This window comes from Centrocercus urophasianus, unplaced genomic scaffold (genome assembly GCF_019232065.1).
Source record: "Centrocercus urophasianus isolate 14NV4802_14NV808 unplaced genomic scaffold, USGS_Curo_1.0 seq_11, whole genome shotgun sequence".
In the NCBI taxonomy this organism is placed as follows: Eukaryota; Metazoa; Chordata; class Aves; order Galliformes; family Phasianidae; genus Centrocercus; species Centrocercus urophasianus.
Genome location: NW_024884253.1, coordinates 89,719,031 through 89,741,736, shown reverse-complemented (window position 1 = coordinate 89,741,736; position 22,706 = coordinate 89,719,031). Strand labels below are relative to the sequence as shown.

Sequence of the window (22,706 nt, the reverse complement as noted above, 5' to 3'; positions counted from 1 at the left end):
ATCAGTACAGGTTAGGGGATGACCTGCTGGAGAGGAGTTCTGAGGAGATAGACTGGGGACTTGGTGGACAGCAGATTGGCCGTGAGCCAGCGGTGTTCCCTTGTAGCAAAGAAGGCCAGTGGTATCCTAGGGCCCATTAAAAAAAAGCGTGTGGGCAGCAGGTTGAGGGAGGTTCTCTACTTCGTCATGGTGAAGCCACATTTAGACTACTGTGTCCATATCTGGGCTCCCAGTTCAAAAAAAGACAGGGATCTCCTAGAAGGAGTCTAGCGGAGGACCACAAAGATGATTAAAGGCCTGGAGCATCTCCTGTGAGGAAAGGCTGAGTAACCTGAGTATGTTCAGCCAGAGAAAAAGAGTACTGAGAGGGGATCTGATAAATGTTTGTAAATGTCTAAAGGAAGGTGGGAGGCAAATGGGTGAGGCCAGACTCTTCATGTTGTGTAGTGATGAGACATGGAATAATGACCTAGAACTTGATCATAGGAAGTTTTGTACTATCATGCAGAAGAACTCCTTTATGGTGAGGGTAACAGAGCACTGAAACAAGTTGCCCAGAGAGGTTGTGGAGTCTCCTTCTGTGAAGATCATAGAATTGCTTAGTTTGGAAAAGAGCTTCAAGATCATCAAGTCCAACCACAGCCTAACCATACTACTCTATCAACCCTCTCCTAAATCATGTCCCTGTGCACCACGTCCGAATGGTTTTTAAACACATCCAGGGATGGTGACTCAACCACCTCCCTTGGGAGCCTATTCCAGTGCTTAACAACACTTTATCTAAAGAAGTGTTTCCTAACATCCAGCCTAATCTAATCCTGGTGCAACTTAAAGCTGTTTCTCCTCATCCTGTTACATGTCACCAGTGAGAAGAGACCAGCCCCACTCTCGCTGTAAGCACCTTTCAGATATTGGAAGAGAGCAATTAGGTCTCCTCTCAGCCTCCTTTTCCTCAGACTAAACAGCCCCAGTTCCTTCAGTCTCTCCTCACAGGCCATATTCTCCAAGCCCTTCACCAGCCTTGTTGCCCTTCTTTGGACCTGCTCCAGCACCTCAGTGTCCTTTCTGTACTGAGGTGTTTCAAACTGAACACAGCACTGGAGCTGAAGCCTCACCAGTGCCGAGTCCAGGGGCAGGATGACTTCCCTGGTGCTGCTCTCCACACCATTCCTGATCCCAGCCAGGATGCCATTGGCCTTCTTGGCCACCTGGGCACACTGCTGGCTCATATTCAGCCCACTGTCCATCAGTACACCAAGGTCCCTTTGGTGTCAGGCAGCTTTCCAGCCACTCCTCCCCAGGCCTGTAGGGTTGCCTGGGGTTGTTGTGACCAAAATGCAGGACCTGACACTTGGCCCTATTGACACTCATCCAGTTTGCCTTGGCCCATTGATCCAGTCTATCCAGGTCCCTCTGTAATGCCTTTCTCCCCTCTGGCAGATCAACACTCCCTCCCAGCCTGGTGTCGTCTGCAAACTTACTGAGGGTGCACTCAATCCCCTCATCAAGATCATTAATGAAGATGTTAAATAGAAGCAGCCCCATACCGAGCTCTGGGTGCATCAGTTCATAAACTGATTAAGAGGATCCATATAGCACTAAATGGCGTGACGTATACAGAAGAGATTCTACATCAAATTCTACAGAGTGATGCTCTTTTGATAATTTTGTCTGAAATCTTCCCAGCACCGTGTGCTGGTCTGGGCAAAAGGATGAAATCTGTTCATACACAAAAGAATGATAAAAGAATGAAAATTCAAAATTAGAAGGAGCTGGAAAGAAATGCGGACTAGCTTCTTCCAATTCAGGATAGAGTCAGATATGTAAAGAAGGAAAACAAGCTGTAGAAAGGATTTTGAATAAGTGAGAGGCAAAATTTGGATGCTGTGCTTTTGGAAAGGGAATTCAAGATATCTCCCTGTTTTTGAGTCAATGGTAGGACAAGAACAGCTTTCTACTTCACAAGAGCATTACCTCTGCTACAGTTTAAGATGTTGTCAAAAAACCACTCTCTAAAAGCAAGCATAGCTGTTATGAAATGGCTGTAGTCCATTTCATATCTTGTGGGAGGCACAGGAGGTGGTGATTTCACTATTGTGGTTCTTAGTATTAAAAAAAAAAAAAAAAAAAAAAAAAAAGATGCCAGAATATAACATTTGCATTTTCTTTTAAAATTTCTCTTAGGGAAGTACAGATACAGAGTTACATCTCTTGTGACTTGCTTTTTCAGGTTTTGATGAGTTGACTTGTTACTGTGGGGAATCAGTGATTTACCCCCCTGTTCCTTGTGGCACTCAGCCACCAGAGTGCAAAAAAACATGCACCAGGCCACATGACTGTGATCATCCAGGTAAGTCAAGCTATTCATTTAAAAAAAAAAAAAAATCAAAACATAGTACATACATGAGTCTGTTTGAAAAAAAAAATTTACACTTTTGTTAGCTATTTTTGCAGTGGCTTAATATTTTCAAAAGCTTATACTTCAAAACTAAGTAAAAATTTGCCATGAGTAACTGTAGTGGTACTTTTAACTTGTAAAACAACGCATTATTCTTTCTGATCCAGATAGCAACATTCAGGCATCATTAGTAGTCACAACACGTTAAACCATGAGTGTCCAACCTTTTGGTTTGCCTGGGCTGCGCTGAGGAATTGTCTTGTGCTGCATATCCATGAGTTTCTCCAAAAGTAGTGCCTCTTATTTATTTCCATGGAAACTACAGCTGATACGAAGAAAACAGTCACACTGTTTTCCAGCACAGTCACTGCCGTTAGCTGTGTGTTTTTTACCAGCGATGAACAAGAGCCTGCACACAAGCTCATAAAAATCAGTGCGCTGGTAGCTTGGTTGTTGAGCAATGAGTTGTGCCTGGAGCCACCCGTGGTGAAGAGCTCCCACCTCTATAGCAGGCAGTGGGCTGCATGCAGCCTGCAGGCCATGTGTTGGTCATGCTTGCATTAGATGTTTCGTTTAATTAGAGAGAACATGCTCTATTGAAAGAGTAGAATAATCTAGTGAACAGTAGTGAATAGTTGGTTTCTGAGTTCCTTGAAATTACGCTGACTGAAAGCCTGTGCTGTAACAGGTTGGACAGATACGCTTTGTTATATTCTGTCTAATAGTGTAATCCTGCTCAGAAGTTAGAAATGTTTTCTATTCTCTGTTTAGTTTTGAAAATGCAGAAGACTATTCACCTAAAAATCTGCCACTGTAATTTTTGAAGACTATTTTAAAGAACAAATGATCCCTGCATGAAGCATCTTTCCTCCCATTAGTTGTGTACTAATGACCAACTCATATGTAATAATCCATAGTGTCTCTTTTAAGGCATTTGGCTGAAGTATGGTAATAAAACTGTTTTTTAATCTATGGCTGCAGTGTACCATTCATGTCATAGTGAGGAGAAGTGTCCACCCTGTACCTATCTCACTCAGAAATGGTGTATGGGCAAACATGAAGTAAGTCTTAGTGTTTCTGTATTCTTAATAATGTGTCGCTTGAAAATTGTTCTTGATGTTCTGGATGTACTTTTATGTTTATGTAACTTAAGGGATAACCAGGTGATGTTTCAGCTTCTAAGACTGTTGAGTTGTATTTTCACGGCTTCTTTGGAATGGAATATATTATTGGAGTTGGTATTTAATACGATTAAATAGGAAAAGTCTTGTCTTTTATGCCATGTGTATTCATACTAACTGATGTTAATGGACCGTGACATAAAGAACGAAGTGCTGTCTTTGTCCAAAGTACTTTAGTATTACATTTCTTGTGTGGATAATGCCAAAGAAAGGTGTTAACAACAGAAGTGCTTTGAGATTTGCTGTTATGATTACTGATTTTCTTTTGTGTTGTCTTCCTCCCCTCTTTCAGCTGCGAAGCAATATTCCCTGTCACCTCACTGACATTTCCTGCGGACTTCGCTGCAATCAAATGTTAAAATGTGGAATGCACAAATGTAAAAGAATCTGTCATAAAGGGGAATGTCTTATAGATGAAGAGTGTAAACAGCCATGTATTATTCCAAGACTGTATTGTAATCATCCCTGTATGGCTCCGTGTCATCCTTCTTCGCCCTGCCCAACAACATCCTGCTGTGCAAAGGTTAGATGCTCAGTGAAAATTAACTGCAAGTTCACTGACAAGCAGTATGATTACCTACCAGCCAAAAACATTGCTGACAAAAAGTTACTGTTTTTTAATACCAGAAATGTCATGCTATCTTATAACTTAAAATATCAAGTAATGTCATGGAGCTTGTTTCTTTTGCTTTTTAGAATTATTTATCATTAAAGTAGTCACTATTCCAGTAGGAGTACAGTTCACCTCTCTCACTTCCCTCCCTGAACAAAAAAAAAAAAAAAGGAAAAAAAAAAGTTTAAACCAGCTGCTGTCTTGTGTAATGCAACAGGTTGAACTTCAGTGTGAATGTGGAAGAAGAAAGGAGAGTATGATTTGCTCAGAAGCATCCAATACATATCAGAGGTTTGTACTATGATAATTATTTTACTTCTTTTACTAGATCTTTGCAGTTTGATTGGATTTCAGTATTGGCAATATATTCCATTCAGGAAGTTTTTCACACTCAACACCTACAGATTCTTTTTCCCTGTTCCTCTGAGCCTCCATATCAGCTATGCTGTTCTGCGACGCATTACTCTTTTTGCTGTCAGTCTGTAACTGTCTTGGCATGTCACAGCTTGGATTTTCCATCTGTGGAATTCTAATTCAGACATCTGAATGTAGGTGACGGTATCTAACAGTCCACATGTGAGTTGATGTTAAAATTCCCATTGATGTCTGATGGAACCTGGTCAGTGCAGATGATGGAATTTAAAGAGTGATAAAGCTGACATAGGCAGCTAAATTTAGGTAGTTGAATAACTTTTTAGATTTCATGGACTGTAATGAGAGCTTTGGTTCTTAATGTCTAAATCTTGATTTTCAATATGCAAGCTGGGTCCTACCTAACTTTTTTTTTTTTTTTTTTTCAATAAATTGGTCTCTAAATCCTATTTCTAAACTACACTTACTTTTATCTTATGTCAGAGGGCAAAGAAGGGACAAGGAAAACAAGAATCAAGTCAAACTTTGAAAGTTATGGAATAGAAATAGCAAAATAGAGACAATAAAAACTCATTTTTACTCTTTGATTGAGAAGGAATAGAAAAAATAATTTGGAGGGTTGAAGTGCAACAAAAACTGTGCTCTACGTACCAGTATATATAGGAGAGAGTAGATGTATATGCTTCTTGTCTTTCAAAGAAAGCTTCCTAATGATTTTTTCAGCTCTGTTATTTGAGGAACTATCCCAGCTGAGGATGCATTGCTTTTCTTACTGATCAATGCCCAGAGTTAAATTCTTCAGAAGGTGGCTTAGCATCTACCTAATAGGTTCCTTAGTACTGTGAAAATGCATTAATCAGAAGCATTAAGAAACAATAGTAAGTAGACTTACAGGAATTTTGTGCTTTTTTTTTTCCACTACTAATATAAGCCAAAAGATTGGCTCAACATTGAATTATCATTTAGAATTGGCATGGGCTTGTCACTGATGATAAGCTGGATGGTAACTGCATTGCAAGTTTGTGTCTTTGAAGCCTGTTACATTTCCACTATTTCTGAGGCTCAGGCACTCCAAAAACACTCGTGTAGGGAAGATGGTATATGTGAAAGCAGTGAGAGTGTGTATGTAAGCCAAGTCAATGGAAGGAAACAAAGCATTCAGTTTGAAGTGTTTGTATCTCTTGGTTCACACATGTTCAATTGACTGACATTACCAACAAAATAACCGTGTGATGTTAGCAAAAACAGTGTTTAATGCTTGCTCATTTGGTGTCTCTAACTGTTCAGATCGCCAAAACATTAAAAAACTCCAGTTTTATGGGAGTTAGGTTTGCATTTTTCCACCATCCTCATTTTTGAGACTAAACAGAAAACCAAACTGCTCCTGTGGTACTGCTGTGGAGAGTTCACCATGCTAATAGAGCGTCCAGGTTTCTCAAAAATGTTACTGAGAGTGTTTTACCAAGTTCAAAGCTATTTAATGTCACACAAAGGGTGCCCAAGGGAACGGGAAAGGGGCTCTGGAGCCCTGTCTGTATATGTGATATAGATGTTGTTGTCCTGTCATCTGATGGCCTGTTTCTCTGTCACAGCCTGATAAATTTGAAGCTGGTAGTGTATCTCAATGCTGCTTTTTTTTAGTGTAATATGATTATTCTTCTTGATGTGTGAACAGTTGTTTTCTGAATGTCATGTGAAGTTTGGAGACGAACGTATCCTTTTATTTGAGAATTATCAGGAAAGACAGTTCAGAGACCAGAATTTTAGATGTGGGATTTTGAGACATATGGGATATTTCACTTTAAAATGTGCTGTGTATTTTATTTGTAGAAATTTTAGCTAGAAAATGAGACTAGAAAAGCTTGCTATTAATGGGAATGATAAAGAAGTTTTATGAAGAAAATTTAAAGTTTCGCTAGGCATTTCATTATTTCCTTTTGGCTTGTATCACCCATATTTTCTAGGTAAACTTCAAAGTAATTATAAATCTACAGGTTTTAGTTGCATACAGATAAAGAAGAATCGCAGGAAAGTTAAAAAATATTGTTAAACTAATATGTTCAGGTGCAGTTTTAGTATTAAGTAAGAAGGAGTATTTACATTGTCTAGCTTAGACTTAGAATTGTTGTTCTGAATAATTTCATAAAGAAGCAAGGTTGTTATTTGCATGAGAGAGAGGTACCTTTTAATCTATATAAGTAGATAAACTAGGCGATTTAGAACTAGATCTCGGTTCTGTAATCTTACAAGGAAGTATGCTTGCTTTTCTTCTATCTGGATATCTAAGTGTGGAGCTTTATATACTATTTCCAAGATCTAATGAAATACTGTTCTTTTGCAGAATAGCTGCTATATCTATAGCCACTAAGTTAACGGATCTGCAGCTTGGAGATTCAGTGGAAATCAGTAGACTTATTACAAAAAAGGAAATGAAGCAGGCCAGGTGAGGACAGGCATGTAGAAATATGAAATCCTTGTGAGTATATGAAGAATAAGTGACTTGGAAAATGCATAGTATTATCAGTAGAATTCTGGTTAAAAGACTTTTAATAACCTAGTTCTACTTTAATACTGCTATTAGAATGTTTTACTATTTTTATATCTGTTTTTTTTTTTTTTTTTTTTTTTTTGTTTTTTTTAGAATGAGCTCTCTATCATTCCTTTGCTTCTTGTTATAATTACGTACTGAACATCGTATTAGTTTCAGAGTTTCTCTCAGCAGACTCAGAATCACAGAATGATTGAGGTTGGAAGGGACTTTTGAAAGTCAGCTAGTTGCAACTCCTTGCTCTAGAGTCTAGAGCCAGAGCACTAAGGACAGACACTGCTCAGCTGCTCTGGACAACCTGTGCCAGTGCTCAGTCACCTGCACCTATACCATTGTCTCCTGCCTTGGCTCTGGACACTACTGAAAAGAGCCTGGGTCTGTTCTCTTTGTACCATCCCTTGAGGGATTTAGATAAATTGTGAAGATCTTTGTTAAGCTTCTTCTCTAGTCTGAACAGCCCCAGTTCTCTCAGCCGTTCTTATTACAGGACAAGTACTACAGTCCATTCGGTCAGCCCTTTGTTGGACTCCCTTTGGTATGTTGAAATATCTGTAGTACAGAGGAACCCAAAACTGGATGCAGTATTCCAGGATTAGCCTCACAAGTGCTGAGATAAGGGAGGGATGACATCCATTGATGTGTTGGCGATATTTTGTTTAATGCAGCTCAGAATACCATAAGCTTTTCTTGTTGCAAAGGCACATTACTAACTTCAACTTTTGTCCGTGAGGCCCACAAATTCTTTGGAGTTCATCTGAATTTCCTCAGATTGCTGTTAGCATTCCTTTCTGGATTACTAAAAGGACTTATTTTTAGTGAATCTAATTGTTGTTTTCTTAATTCAGGTTGCAATGTGATGAAGAATGTTTAGCTCTTCAGAGGAACAGGTGAGCAACAACTGTACTTGCCTTTTTCCAAAAAACTCCAGATCTCATAAGTCAATGCAATGTGGAAAAAAATTATTTTCTGTATGACCTACAGAACTGATAAATGTGGGGGTGATTCTTGTGTTACAGAATCATGGAATCATCAAGGTTGAAAAAGACCTCCAAGATCATCTAGTCCAACTGTCCGCCTATCACTAATATGGTGCACTAAACAGTGTTCCTAAGTACTACATCTACCCTTTCCTTAAACATCTCCAGGGACAGTTACTCAACCACCTCCCTGGGAAACCTTTTCCAATGCCTGGCCATTCTTTTAGAGAAGACATTTTTCCTAATGTCCAACCTGAACCTCCCCTGGAGGTTCTTCCCTTCAGGTAAAGTTGTAGAGAGGAATAAGGTCTTCCCTGAGCCTCCTCTTTTCCAGACTAAATAATCCCAGTTCCCTCAGCTGTTCCTCATAAGGCCTGTGCTCCAGACCCCTCACCAGCTTCACCTGCCCTCCTCTGGATTCATTCCAGGGCTTTGATGTCTTTCTTTTAGCGAGGGGCCCAAAACTGAGCACAGTATTTAGTGCTCAAGGTGTGGCTTCACCAGATGTGAATTGGAGGGGACAATCACCTCCATGCTCCTGCTGGCTATGCTGTTTCTGATACAGGCCAGGACGTCATTATTCATCTTGGCCACCTGAGCACACTGCTGGCTCATGTCAACCAACACCCCGAGGTCTGTTTCTTTCACACAGACTTCCAGCCACTCTGCTTTAAGCATGTAATGTTGTGTGGGGTTGTTGTGGCCAAAGTACAGGACTTCATCCCATTGGCCATTCAGTAATGTCCATCCAGTGCCTACCTACTACCCACAGGCAGATCAACACTTCCTTCCAACTTGGTGTCATCTGCAAACTAACTGAGGGTGCACTCAATGCCCTCATCCAGGTCATCAGTAAAGATACTAAACAAGACAGGTCTTAACACTGACACTGGGGAGCACCACGTGTGATCAGTTGCCAGTTGGATTTTACGACACTCACCACCAATAGGGATCTGTATTGAGCTATCTGAGATTTAGTAGTACGGTATATATTGAAGAGTCCTAAATATTAGTATCAAATGTATAAAATCTGATCTTTTACATGTTGTTTATTTGCATTGGTAACTCAGCTGTTCAGTGAAAAAATGTTCCAGGTTGATTTTTTTTGGTTGTTTATGTATGTGTGGTATTTTTGCTTTTTTTCTCTCCTACTGTTGAATTTAGGCGCCTTGCTGATGCTCTTGAAATAGATGATAATTCTGACCCTTTTAACACTCGTTCTTCTGGACCAAAGTACAGTGATCTTTTAAAAGAAGATGCCAGGTATGTATTTTAATGATGATGGATGTTGTAAATAAACAGTTTAGAGAGCAAGATGGAAAATCGATCATGATTCTATTCTCTTTCAGAAACCGAGATACAGATTTTTACTTTTTTACTACATTAAATCTCTTGCACATATTTCCCACATGTATGCTCTTTCTTTTTCTTTTGAGTACAATCGAATCTCACCTAGCCTTCATCTTGCTGCATTAAACTAACACCTCCTAACGGATTCGTTATTATTGGCCTTTCAGAGTCTTTGCTAGCATCAGAGCCTGCCAGCGTTTCTTGTTTACTCCATGCTTCTTCCCACCCTTCAGTGTGAGTTCATGTTTTTCTGTAGCTTGCAGTACAGAATGTACTTCCTTTCATATTGACCTGGCACTTCCCTTTACTTATTAAGTTAAAACAGTTTTATGATTCTTGCTGCCAAATTTGGATAGACAAAACTGTGCAGAATTGAGAAGAGACTTTTTATTTTTTCATCACGGCTTCATCTCATGACATAAAAGGAAAACTTGAAACTCTAAAGGAAATCTTGCTTTGTCAGCCTTAGTGGCAGAGGTGTGAACAGTCTGAAATTAGATTAGTCTGAAATTGATTACAATCCCCCTGCCAGAGCAGGAACACCTAGGTTAGGTTCACACAGGAACATGTCCAGGTGGGTTTTGCATGTTTCCAGAGAAGGAGACCCCACAAGCTCTCTGGGCAGCCTGGTCCAGTGTTCTGTTATCCTCACCATGAAAGTTTTCTCATATTTTTGTGGAACCTGCTGTGTCCCAGCTTGCACCTACTGCCCCTTGTCCCATCATTGGATGTCACTGAGAAGAGCCTGGCTCCATCCTCCTGACACTCACCTTTACATACTTACAAACATTAACGAGGACACCCCTCATTCTCCTCCAAACTGGAGACCCAGCTCCCTCAGCCTCTCGTAAGGGAGCTGCTCCACGCCCTTAATCGTCTTGTGGCTCTGTGCTGGGCTCTCTCCAGCAGTTCCCTGTCCTTGAACTGACACAATACTCCAGATGCGTTCTCACCAGGGCACAGTAGAGCGGAGCAGGACCTCTCTGGACCTACTAACCACAGCCCTTCTAATACACCCCGGTGCCGTTGGCCTTCTTGGCCACAAGGGCACAGTGCTGGCTCGTGGTCATCCTGCTGTCCACAGGACCCCCAGGTCCCTTTCCCCTGTGCTGCATCCAGCAGGTCAGTCCCCAGCCTGTACTGGTGCCTGGACTTGTTCTTGCCCAGATGCAAAACTCTACACTTGCCCTTGTAATGAAACATAACGTTTCTCCCTGCCCAGCTTACCAGCCTGTCTAGGTCTTGCTCGATGGCAGCACAGCCTTCTGGCGTGTTGTTCTTCCTGGCTTTGTGTCATCAGCCGATGACAGTAAGTAACAAGCCAAAAAGGTAGTGAGGTCCAGCTTCTGCTTTTTAGGGAAGTAGTAAAACTATGGGTTTTAGATGATGCCTATTAAATTAGTTTCTGTACAGCTCATCTCACCAACTCATTTAAACTGCAGGAAATTAACATTCTCAGTCAGCTGGTAAAATCTGCTTTTTTCCCCTGACTACTTCAGTCTTGACTGTCTTGGAATTTCTTTTTGAAAGAGTGCTCACTTGGTTTAATATTGCTGGTCACTTTCAGTTAATAACTGTTTTACAGGTGCTTTTTTTTCTTTCTTTTTTTTTTTCTTTTTAAAGACATTTCAGGTGCTTGTAGACCATCTCATTGGACTGCTGTTTCCATTTTCTTTTCTCCTGGGGACATTTCATCTTAAAATTTGAATGTTCATGGCTGTCATTTAATTCATTTACTTTCTGACTCTGGATTTAAGTATGTTCCAAATAGATCTTTTTTTAGCTACTGATTTTTGTGTTAGCATTTCTTCCAAAATCTCGTGCTGCATCTGCTGAGTTTGTTTCATAGATAGGTGTCTGGAGTGACCTTTATTTCTAACTCTGAGGGTTAAATCTGACAGTCTGTTTTTTGGAATTCTCTGAGTCATATAATACTTCTCTCAACGGAAGATTCAGGATTTCTGATAACTCCATTCAATATGGTACTCATTTGATGAATGGGGACCTGTTATAAAACTTGGAAAGTTTTCCAATGATAGGCTGAGTCCATTTTAGCATCTGAGTCCATTGATTTAGTGATTTTGATAGACAAGCGACTCAGTGTTGTCATTTGGCATATTTGCTTGAGACCACTTGATCATATGAAGTGGATCATGCCTTCACTTCAGCATCTAGCTTTGTAGGGCATCCATGTCTTGTCTGCTGAAATTCAGATGTAATTCATGAAATAATGTTGTCTTGCTCTGAAGTGGTGCCTTTGAAGAAGTAACTTTATTTACTGCTAACTTTGAGTTGGAAATCTTCAGGTACCCTTTTTCTGTGTGAAGATAATGTGCTAACAAATGTTAACCTTACTTTTGAAGTTAGTTTACCTGCTCATTTAAAAAGAGAGTGTAAAGCTCACTCTGACAGATTCAATCTAATTAGGGCAAACTAATTACAAAAATCCTTAAGATGTCATATCAAGAATGTTTTGTTTCCTTGCAGTTAGTCTTATTCTTCTATTGTTTTCATTAATTCACCAGCCAGTGCACTTTTTTTCTGTCTTGGAAAAGAATTTGACTCTTTAAAGCCAGTACTTATTTTTATGTCTAATCATGTAATACCCATGGATTGCATTAATGACAAGTGGTTGAAAAACCACTGAAATGGCAGATTTAAAACCTTCATTTTACTGATCTGAAAATTTAGAGTTGTATTGTCAGACAGTTGTGCTGTATTGTAGAATTTTATGCTGTCTTCCAAGGCTTGGAAGGAAAATAATTCAAGATTTTCATAATAGTGCTGACGTTTTTAAAATGCCAATTGAGTTGTGTATAAACTGAAATGCAGTCTAAACTCTTGTATTTGCCTCAGTTAATTGAGATCTTTAACTTTGTTGTTGGTAAAAAATAATGTTAAAAAAAATAAAGTCTTTGTACATTCAGTTGCCTCATTTACCTAGTATGTTGTTCTTGCAGGAAAGATTTAAAATTTGTCAGCGATGTTGAGAAGGAGATGAGAATGCTCGTGGAAGCTGTGAATAAGGTCAGTATTTGGGTGTTCGTTGAGTTATTAAAAGGAGCAGTTTTGTCCAGTTTGGGAGGAATCTGGATAATGTTAGTAGTAAGAATTAACACTAACTATTTTTTGACTCTATTAGAATTCATATTTTTAAGTATAAACAGAAAAAAGTGAGGATGCACAGTACTGGGATCACTTCTGTCACAGCAAAGTGGTAGTTTGTTTTTTGTTTTGTTTTTTGTTTAAAGTTCAAACAGTTCCAGACTTCAGCGCGTCAGTCCTAATGGAGAGAGTCCAGTGTGGAGTCTTGTAAAGATTACTATGGGACTGGAACATCTCTTAGGAGGAAAGGCTGAGAGACTTGGGAGTTCTTAGCCTTGAGAAAACAGGGCGGGGGATCCAGTCAACACGTAGAAATATCTAAAGGGCAGATGTCCAGTAGATGGGTATTCAAAACTTGCCTTTCTTTGTAGCCTGCTCTAGGCTTTAGCAGGAGGGTTGGACTCAATGATCTCCAGAGGTCAGGGATTCAGATATTGAGAATGAAAGCCCTAGGTTCTTCTGATCCCTGTTGCAGAAGATGCTTGTAAATCTATGGATGCTTTCCAGCATTTGATGTATGTGGTAGTCCTCGTCTTTCTAGAAGGAAACTTGGGTTCAGCCACAGTTATCTGGCAGACTCCAGCATACCTAGAGAGGTCTATAGTACAGGCAAAATCATAGGCTTTTAGTAAAAGCAGAATTCTGCCTTCAGGCCTCCATGAACAAATCAGCCAGAAACAGTGGTCTGCAGAACTGGAACATCAGTTCTTTAACTCCCACTGCTTTACGTGCTGTTATGCTGTGGAATACCAACAACAAAAATCAAAAAACCGTGACAATAAACGACTGTTAAGATTCTGCAAAGCAGATTGAGTGTCTAATGAAAGTGTCTAATGCAGAAGAGAATGAAAAGTGTAAAACAAATCAGTCATGACAATACTTTCCCTATCTGACCTAAAGGATCCTAGAATCATTAAGGTTCGAAAAGATCTCTAAGACCATTTAGTCCAACTGTCCACCTACCACTAATATTGTGCACTGAACAGTGTTCCTAAGTACTACATCTGCCCTTTCCTTAAACACCTCCAGGGACAATGGCTCAACCACCTCCCTGGGCACCCTGTTCCAGTGCCTGATCACTCTTTCAGAGAAGACGTTTTTCCTAATATCCAGCCTGAACCTCCCCTGGTGCAACGTGAGGTCCCTCTAGTCCTATTGCACGTTACATGGGAGAAGAGGCTGACCTCCACCTCACCACAGCCTCCCTTCAGGTAGTTGTGGAGAATAAGTTTTCAGCTGAGCCTCCTCCAGACTAAACAATCACAGTTCCCTCAGCTGCTCCTTGTGCTCCAGACCCCTCATCTGTTTTATTGCCATTCTCTGGACACGCTCCAGGGCTTTGCTGTGTCTTTCTTGTAGTGAGGAGCCCACAGTACTCAGTGCTCAAGGTGTGACCTCACCAGATGTGAATGGGGGGTACAATCACCTCCATGGTCCTGCTAGCCATGCTGTTTCTGATACAAGCCAGGATGTCATTAGTTGCCTTGGCCACCTGGGCACACTGCTGGCTCATGTTTAGCTGAGTGTCAGCCAACACCCCAAAATCCTTTTCCTCTGTGCAGCTTTTCAGTCGCTGCTCCAAGCTGCTTCCCCCCAGCTTGGTGTCATCTGCAGATTACCTGAGGGTGCCCTCAGTCCCCTCATACAGGTCATCAGTGAAGATACCGAACAACATGGGCCCAGTAATGACTCCCTGGGGAGCACTTTTCATGACCGGTTGCCAGCCGGATTTAACTTCATTCAACTTCACTGCTCTCCTGGCCCAGGCAGCCAGTTCTTAACCCAGCAAAGAGTATACCTGTCCAAATCGTGGGCTGCCAGCTTCTCCAGGAGAATACTGCACGAGACGGCATCAAGGGCTTTGTTTAAGGTATGCTATGACAGCAGCCTTTCCCTCCTCTGTTAGTTGGGTTACCTGGTCATAGAAGGAGATCTGGCTGGTCAAGCAGGACCTGCCTTGCATGAACCCATGCTGGCTAGGCCTGATTGCCTTACAGATGCCATGTGATCACAGGGTGACCTGTTCTATAACCTTCCCTGCCACTGAGGTCAGGCTGAAAGGCCTGTAATTCTCTGGATTCTCCTTACAACCCTTCTTATAGATGGGGATTACATTAGCAGGTCTCCCGTCATCTGGAACTTTTCTGTTGTCCAGGACCACTGAGAGATGGTGGAAAGTTGCTTGACCATCACCTCTGCCAGCTGTCTCCACACCTCTGGGTAGATCCCATCTAGTCTCGTGGACTTGTGACAGTCCAGGTGGAGCAGCAGGTCTCCTGACTGTTCCCACCCGAATCATGAGGGGTTTATTCTGCTCCCCACCCCAGACTTCCTGGTCAGGAGGCTGTATACCCCAAGGATAACTGATCTGACTCTTAAGGACAGATGTAAGGAAGGCATTGAGAACCTCAACCTTTTCCTTATCCTCAGTGGTCCTTTTCCCCATCATGTCCAGTAAATGGTACTTCTTCGTTCTCCTCTTACTGTTAATACTTATTTGTGAAGACGTTTTTTGTTGTCTGTTACTGCAGTAGCCTGGTTGAGCTCATATTAGGCTTTAGCCTTGCTGATTTTCTCCCTTCATATACTGGGAACTTCCTTGTACTCTCCCCAGGTTGCCTGTCCTTTCTTCCCCAGGAAGTAAACTCTTTTTTTCTTTTTTTTTTTTCCCTGGAGTCTCAGCAAAAGTTCCCTGTTCAGCCATACTGGTCTTTCAGGCTCATCTTACAGCACACTGGGACAGCCTGCTCCTGTACCTTCAAGGTCCAAGGGACCTTCCCTACCAATGTCCTGAGCAGATCTAGGTCTGCTCCCTTGAAGTCCAGCATAGCAGTTTTGCTGAGCCCTGTTCTGACTCCACCAAGGATTGAGAACTCTTACTGCTCTGCCCAAGACAGCTCCCACATGGAAAAGGCAAACTGCTCACTGTTTAAGTTTCTGTCGTGATGAAGATGAACAGCTTAGGGTCACATGGCAGAGTTCTGCACAGCCCTGCACTTCACACTGTTGCTATTTTGCGAGGTAAAAGTAATCCCCAAGGGACAAATTATGTTTCAAAGGTTTCTTTTCTGAACAAAGATGAGTGACGGAATTCTTAAGCTTTGGAGTCTATATCATACACAGGCAGGCTAAGTATTCTTCTTTCATGAAGTCTTTAGAAGGCAAATCAAAGAGTTACCTGAGGAGTTCCGTCAGAATATTTAATGCTGTATGACGGCTGCTCCGAAAGTAATGCCTCCTATTTTATTATGTTGGAAGATGCAGTGCAGTTCCAGCTCAAATTATGGCAAATAATTTTATGCACTTTGATACACTGGATAAATACGGTCGTATGAATAGAGAAAAATATGCAGCTGTGTTTTCTATTCTGATAAAGGAATTTGAGAACAGGTTTCAAGATTGCCATGGCTTTTTTTTTTTGTATATATGCAGCTCCGTTTTTGATCAACATAATACACTACCTGCATATTTTCAAATGGAGTTTATATGGTTACAATCATATATTCAACTTAAAACTTTGGCCGTACCTCTTTACTTTTATAAGATCTATCTTAACAGAGGAAAACGTTCCTCGCTTTGCAGTCACACCTTATTCGCATTATCACTTTTTGACTTTTTTGTACTGTACGTTTGTGAACAGCTATTTTCAAGAATGAACTACAGGAAGAGTAAAATTTCATCAAAAATCTCTGGCAATCACTTTGATAACTCATTAAAATTGCAACCACTTCCATCAAACCAGTGATTGATGTGTTAGGTAAACAAGGTCAGATATGCCACTAGTTCTGTGTTTTTGTTGCTTTTTTGTTTTCATAAAAAATATTGAAGGTTAAAGTAAGCTTTGTTACTTATGTACACTGAAAACATATTATGCATTTTATGAAGGCTTCTCCGGAAGTAATGCCTTCCATTTTACTATGTTGGCCCATGGCATCAGAGGCAGATGCTGGTGGAACAGCAATAGAGGTTGAACCTTCCTGCCAATATTCCCTCACATTTTATTGCCATGCAGCAGATGACAGCAAGGGGCAGTCTGACTGACATGGAAGTGTATATGGAGCAAGGGGATGAAACTGAATTTGTCTGTGCAAAAAAAATTGCACCCATTGACAGTCATCAACACTTGCTGAACATTTATGGAGACCAAACAGTGCATATGAGCACATGACTTGGTAGTGGTGTGTCTCAGCAGTGGTAACAGCGACAGTGGGTTATCTCCCCTGGTACAGATATTTATGAGCACACCATGCAAGCTCTAGTTTGTCACTGGCAAAAATGCATAGCTGGTGATGACTGTGTTGAGCAGTAGTGTTTTGTAGCTGAGAATTTACTCTATCAAATAGTGTTATTGTGCCCTTTGTATCTTTAGTAGTTTCCATGGAAATAGGAGGCATTACTTTCGGAGTGACTGTGGCCAAGACAATTCCTGTCCACTCAATGCATTCCAGGCAAGCCAAAAGGTTAGACACCCATGTCCTAAATCCTTTCTGGTTGAAGATGTGACTTACACTCTTTATTTCTAGATGTAGAGCTTACTCTGTTGTATTAAAAGTGTTTTGCATGTTAGCCTATCAAATGTTCAGGTGGCTCTGCCTATATCAATGTTATGTCCTGTACACATTACTGTTACATATATTTGCATACTTCTACTTTGATTTATTTATGTTTTTGCATTGTTCTTTGGATACAACTTCAGCTTAACTGGATAAATGAGCAATGAAAAGGATTTCCGTTCTTTTCCTTATTTACTGAATGGTCACTCTACACATTAATACCATTAAACTCATCTGTCATTTTATGACTTTGCTTGCCTCGTGAACATCAGTTCCCTTAGATTCACCTGTATGCACTAATCTAGTACAGCAGAGTTGTCACTGTTGATGTATATAAGCATACAAGCCAGAAAATATTCATATCATCCAGCTCTGTCTGCATATAAGAAGAAATTCTGATGTTATTTTTCTTGAGTCCAGAATTATTACGACTTTTCTAAAGGAAGTCATAAATAGGTGCAGAATTGTAGAGCTCACTTCATGTAAACATTTGTCTAGAACCTGTAAGTGTTGTAGTTGCTAGTAGTTTAATATTGTTTATTGATAAGTAAAGATTCTATCCTGATTGCATATAATTACTCTTAAAAGTAATAAACATGGAAAAGAGTGACCGCAATCTCAAGTCTGTTTACTATTCATAATTTACAGTTTGAGAGGAGGCAGATATTTCTGTGTGTTGATTTCTGCAGTTTAAATAATTTTTAGGAGCATTTATTCTTTTGCTTAATGTAACCAGTTAAAGTTTAAAATAATAGTTTCCTGTACTATCAGAAAATAAAGAGTACACAGTGCTGCATCAAAGTTACTTCTGGCAATACCAAATCAGACTTGAACTAACATTTCTGTGTGGTTTAAGATTGATCAAAATTGTCCTTTTATAGATTCTGAAGTGAGCTTTTCTGCATCATGGTGATTTAGAAAAGACTACTTATGTCATCTGTAACGTGGCTACTTTTTGATGTAACTCTGAGTAACTCTCATTCTGCAATCTGTAACATGTATTAATCAAATGTTTCTATTTGAACGTCTAGTATAGGTTGTCAGAACCTATGAATCATTCAGATCAGAAGGGATCTAAAGAAGTCATCTAGTGCAAACTCTTCCTTGTAGTAGGAAGCAACAATAAAGTCAGACCAGGTTGTTCAAATTGTGAAAAGCTTTCTTAAATTGGCTGCTCCCAAGGACCTTCTACTTCATGTGCCTAAAATGCTTTGTGCAGATGGCCAGTCTGTAGTTTTTGTTGTCATTCTTGTTCTTCCTGAGCATAGGCACAACAGTCATTTTTTTTCCAATCGTTAGGTTCATACCCCAGACTCCACAACCTTTCAAAGATGATTCTGGTCTCTTAGTGTCATTAAATGCCCTGCATCCAGTCCCGTAAGCTTGTACATGTTCAGAATTCTCTAGCAATCCCTGACTCAAACTTTGTTTGAAACTGGTAGTTTATCTTCCCCTTGAATCCTGTCTGTAGGCCTAAAATCCTGTGATACCTTTAGGTGACAAATTAGGCAAAGGCTGAAACAGGGTGTTTTGAGTCATTGAGACAGACTGAAGTATTGAGTGTCTTATATGATGTTACTAAATCACACCACCCATTAGGAGGGAGGCACAATTTTTTTTTTGTTTTCTTCTTACTACGTAGCAGCCAATGTCAGATCAAGCATCAGTCTCGGGTAACTGAAATTAAAACTACTTTAATGATAAGGTCTATAATGATCAAGTCTATAATGATAGACTTTATGACGTGACAGATTTTGCAGATGAACAGCTGCTTTGGTACAGGGAAGTGATAACTAAATTTGATACCTTTATAGCAATCTGCAGTATCTGCGTTGTAAGAAAGCAGTCTGAAATAGGAGAATTCAGAAAAAAATGTCCTGCTTCTTTGGGGTGTAAGGAGAGAGGCTGTATTCAGAATTTGTACATACTTACATGTGTTAATGCTTTGAGGTGAGAACTAAATTGTCATTTTTAGATGAGTTTTTATCAATACTGATTTACTAGCATTTTGTTGTAGTACTTTTCATCACAATGGCAAAATTTACAAGGTAGAAGCAGCCTTTCTCATTTCATTGTTTCCTCCTCACACCCTGCCTTTCTTTGCTAAAGGGGAACCTTATCATATTTATTTTTTCTTTTGACTTCAGGGCAAGTACACAAAGAAGAGTCATTGTTACCCACCAATGAACAGAGATCACCGCAGAATCATCCACGAATTAGCTCAGGTTTATGGCATTGAAAGTGTGAGCTATGACAACGAGCCAAAGCGTAATGTTGTTATCACTGCTGTCAAGTATGTAATTAATTCTGTTTTCTAGAAACTGTGTATGATTTATCACTTAATTGGATGATTTTATTTGCAGTGCAATTTGCAACACGCAGTAGTTTCTGTTAAAAATTTTAAGTGCAGTTTTCAATTGATAGTTTGATAGACTTCTATTTCTCATCATCGAGTACATCTTCTGGAAAACCCAGTTTAAAAATAAGAAAGCAAGGAAAACAACATTTTTGAAAGCTTGTCTCAGCACTAACTTACTTTCTTTTTGTCATGAGCTAAATTTGAGAGAAGTGTCAAAGATAGTAAATGTGATAAATTTTCATGGAGATTAACGGCTGGATAGAGAATTCACTTCCAAATTTGCACCTTCTTTGCAGAAGCTTGCTATTGGAACTTATTTGCTCCATCTGAATCTGCCACAGGAATTCCTATCCTCTCTCAAGACAAAAGACAAAAAGGGAGATGGAGTTACTGCAAGAGATTTCTAAGCAAAACTGGCGATACTTGGAGAGGGCCTGTAAAAGGAAGTTCATAGTAGAAGAAGTGAAGCAAGATTATTGTATTGGAGAAAGCATGACTTTCTTGATTCTGTTTATCACTGAGTGGTTTATTTAGTTTAACATATCAGTTTTTAGTTTAGAACTGTCAAACTGTGGTTCTTTAACAACCAGTTTAACTAGTTTCTAGCTATAGATATTGACTATAGTTAATAATAAAAATAATAATATTTTTTTACCTTTCCTGCTATGAGAGTGCCATTATTTGCTTCTGAGGCTGTTGCTGGTTTGGTAGCATAGCTAGAATCTTGAGTACTTGTGATGGAGTTGGGACATTTCTGTAAGATTTCCCTCCGTGAACCCACGTTTCTGCTAATGGAGGTTGATAAGATGAATCACTTTTGAAAAAGCTTACTTAAGAAGAAGGAAAGAGGCTGGGGGATGATGAGAAATTAATGCAGAAATGGATGAAGTGTTGAGAAAGGAATGGGATAGATGACGATGCTTTAAAAGCAAAGGTGTCATGTGCTGCAAATTTAGCATGGGAAGACTTCTGTGGTGCTAGGAGAAGCTGCACGTTTGATCCTTCCCTTGTGTTATTAGGGAAGAGCATGCAGTGCAGAACGAACATGCTACAGTTTCACTTCTCATGTTCTTAATGACAGTGAGTGCTCTACTGGGAACATTTTTCAGCTGCCTAGCAATGTTTCTTCAGTGGATTCATCCAAAAGTTATTTTCATTGTCTTTTCCTTTGTTCTCTTCAAGACATTAAAAGTCATTGACACCTCAGATAAGCGATAGCTCAGGTTTCAAATTTAAGTATTTCACAACAGCTTCTTCTGCAGGGCTAACAGAAAGCTCAACTGGTTTTATTCAATTTGTTACATGTTGTGCTTAGTGTTCTTCCCTTACCCATGGCTTCTCTGCCTTACTTATTTCCGTGGAAACTACTAAAGATACAAAGGGCACAGTAATGCTACTTGATAGACCAAATTCTGAGCTACAAAACAGTTTTTCAGCATAGTCACCACCATTAGCTATGCATTTTTGCCAGCAATGAACAAGAGCTTGCTTGCACCATAAAGACTGTACCAGTGGCAGTAACCCACTGTCACCACTGCTGAAACACACCATCCACCACCTCAGTGTGCTAACATCCACAATTTGATCTTCATACACGTTAAGCTAGCATCAGTGAATGTCAGTGGGTGCATTTTATCCTCACCGAGGAATTGATTTCCACTCCTTTGCTTTATGTGCACATCCGTGTCAGATGCCATTTTGTCAGACTGCCCCTTTGCCTACCATCTGTCACACAAAAAACAAAATGTAGTGGAATATTGGCAGGAAGGTTCAACCTCTATTGCTATCCCACCAACATCTGCCTCTAATATCATGGGACAGCATAATAAAACAGGAAACACTACTTTTGGAGCAGTCTTCATATAAGACTGTTAAGAATAGTAAGAGATAACTTTTTGGGAATCATACTGGAGAGTTATCACTAAGGTGTCCTGAAATCATAGCCCAAGTACAGAATGCATCCTCTGTCTTTCTTCTCTTGCCAGAAAAGATAACAGGTGCAAATAAAATTACCAGGAAGAAGGTTCATACAATATATAACAACTGTGGATTGGGTTTCCCAGAAAGTCAGTGACTTACTATATATGAAAGTAAACAACCTTAGAGTGCATATATGTTAATTGAAAATATCATTATTAATCCTCTATTTTATTTGTGTGTATGCTAGTGGTTTCAAATGCAATGGTATTTTTGAGAATGGAAGTATGGGGAAGGCTAACGTTATGTCAAATGATAAAGTCATAAGTAGGCATTCAAACAAATGTTTCTTCCCAGTGGGAAAGAGGAGGCTGAGGGAAAGCCTCTCTTCAGATTCCTGAAAGGTGATTACAACAAGAGTGAGGCTGGTCTCTTCTCACTGCTGACAGGACGAGGGGAAATGGCCTTAAGTTGCCCCTGGGGGAGGTTTAGGTTGGATATCAGGGCAAACTTCTGTACAGAAAGGGTTGTTAAGCACTGCAATAGGCGCCCCAGGGCGGTGGCTGAGTCACCATCCCTGGATGTGTTCAAAAACCATTTGATGTGGTACTCAGGGGGGTAAATTAGTGGAGGGTTGTCGGAGTTAGGGTAGTATGGTCAGGTTGTGGTTGGACTTGATGATCTTGAAGGTCTTTTCCAACCTGAGCAATTCTGTGATTCTATGATTTTGATTAAGTTATGAATGTAATGTAAATAGTTTGAACAGAATGTAATGTAAATAGACAAGAAGTAGCATTTATTCACCTATTCTGAAATGGAGAGGCCAAGCTAACTCTCCATATAAAAGGTAATTAGCAGATGGTATTGAGAGGAGATTCTACATCACAGAAGGCAGTCAAACATTCCTTAGAGGAGGAGGCATTCATATAGAAACAGGACAGCATTGTAGTTTAGTATACCATGGCTGCTAAATAGTTTGGTCTTAAAATGCCAGTAGTGTGGGTTAGGAGGAAGCTGCAGAAAGGGTAAAAAACTGACCTAGACAAGGTTTAAAAATTTCAGTTTATTCAGTTTACTTCCCCCTCCCCCCCCAATGATGAATAAGAGTCTGTGAATGGGAAGCATGCTGGTAGTAGAAGGTTTGTGAGTCTTGCAGTTAATAAAGGGTGGCCCTTGCATTGCAGAATGCTCTTGGGTGTATGGTTTAATTTTTAGGTGGTACTGTGTGGAGCCAGGAGTTAGACTCAGTGATCCTTCTGGGTCCTTTCCAACTGAGAATATTTTGTGATTCTATGAAAATTAAATATTTTTATAGATTAAATGCAGATATAAA

General features: G+C 40.0%; 1 protein-coding gene across 3 annotated transcripts in view; it reads left to right on the top strand.

Annotated features, from left to right (window-relative positions):
* NFX1 (nuclear transcription factor, X-box binding 1) overlaps positions 1-22,706 on the top strand; it is a 71,434-nt gene that overhangs the window by 42,882 nt on the left and 5,846 nt on the right. For all 3 annotated transcript variants that reach the window (XM_042837640.1, XM_042837629.1, XM_042837648.1), the window contains exons 14-22: positions 2,231-2,350; positions 3,380-3,459; positions 3,872-4,102; positions 4,410-4,483; positions 6,906-7,007; positions 7,958-7,999; positions 9,254-9,352; positions 12,400-12,466; positions 19,245-19,390. In XM_042837640.1, coding sequence (XP_042693574.1) covers positions 2,231-2,350; positions 3,380-3,459; positions 3,872-4,102; positions 4,410-4,483; positions 6,906-7,007; positions 7,958-7,999; positions 9,254-9,352; positions 12,400-12,466; positions 19,245-19,390 — 961 coding nt within the window. The remainder of the gene's footprint in view (positions 1-2,230; positions 2,351-3,379; positions 3,460-3,871; positions 4,103-4,409; positions 4,484-6,905; positions 7,008-7,957; positions 8,000-9,253; positions 9,353-12,399; positions 12,467-19,244; positions 19,391-22,706) is intronic.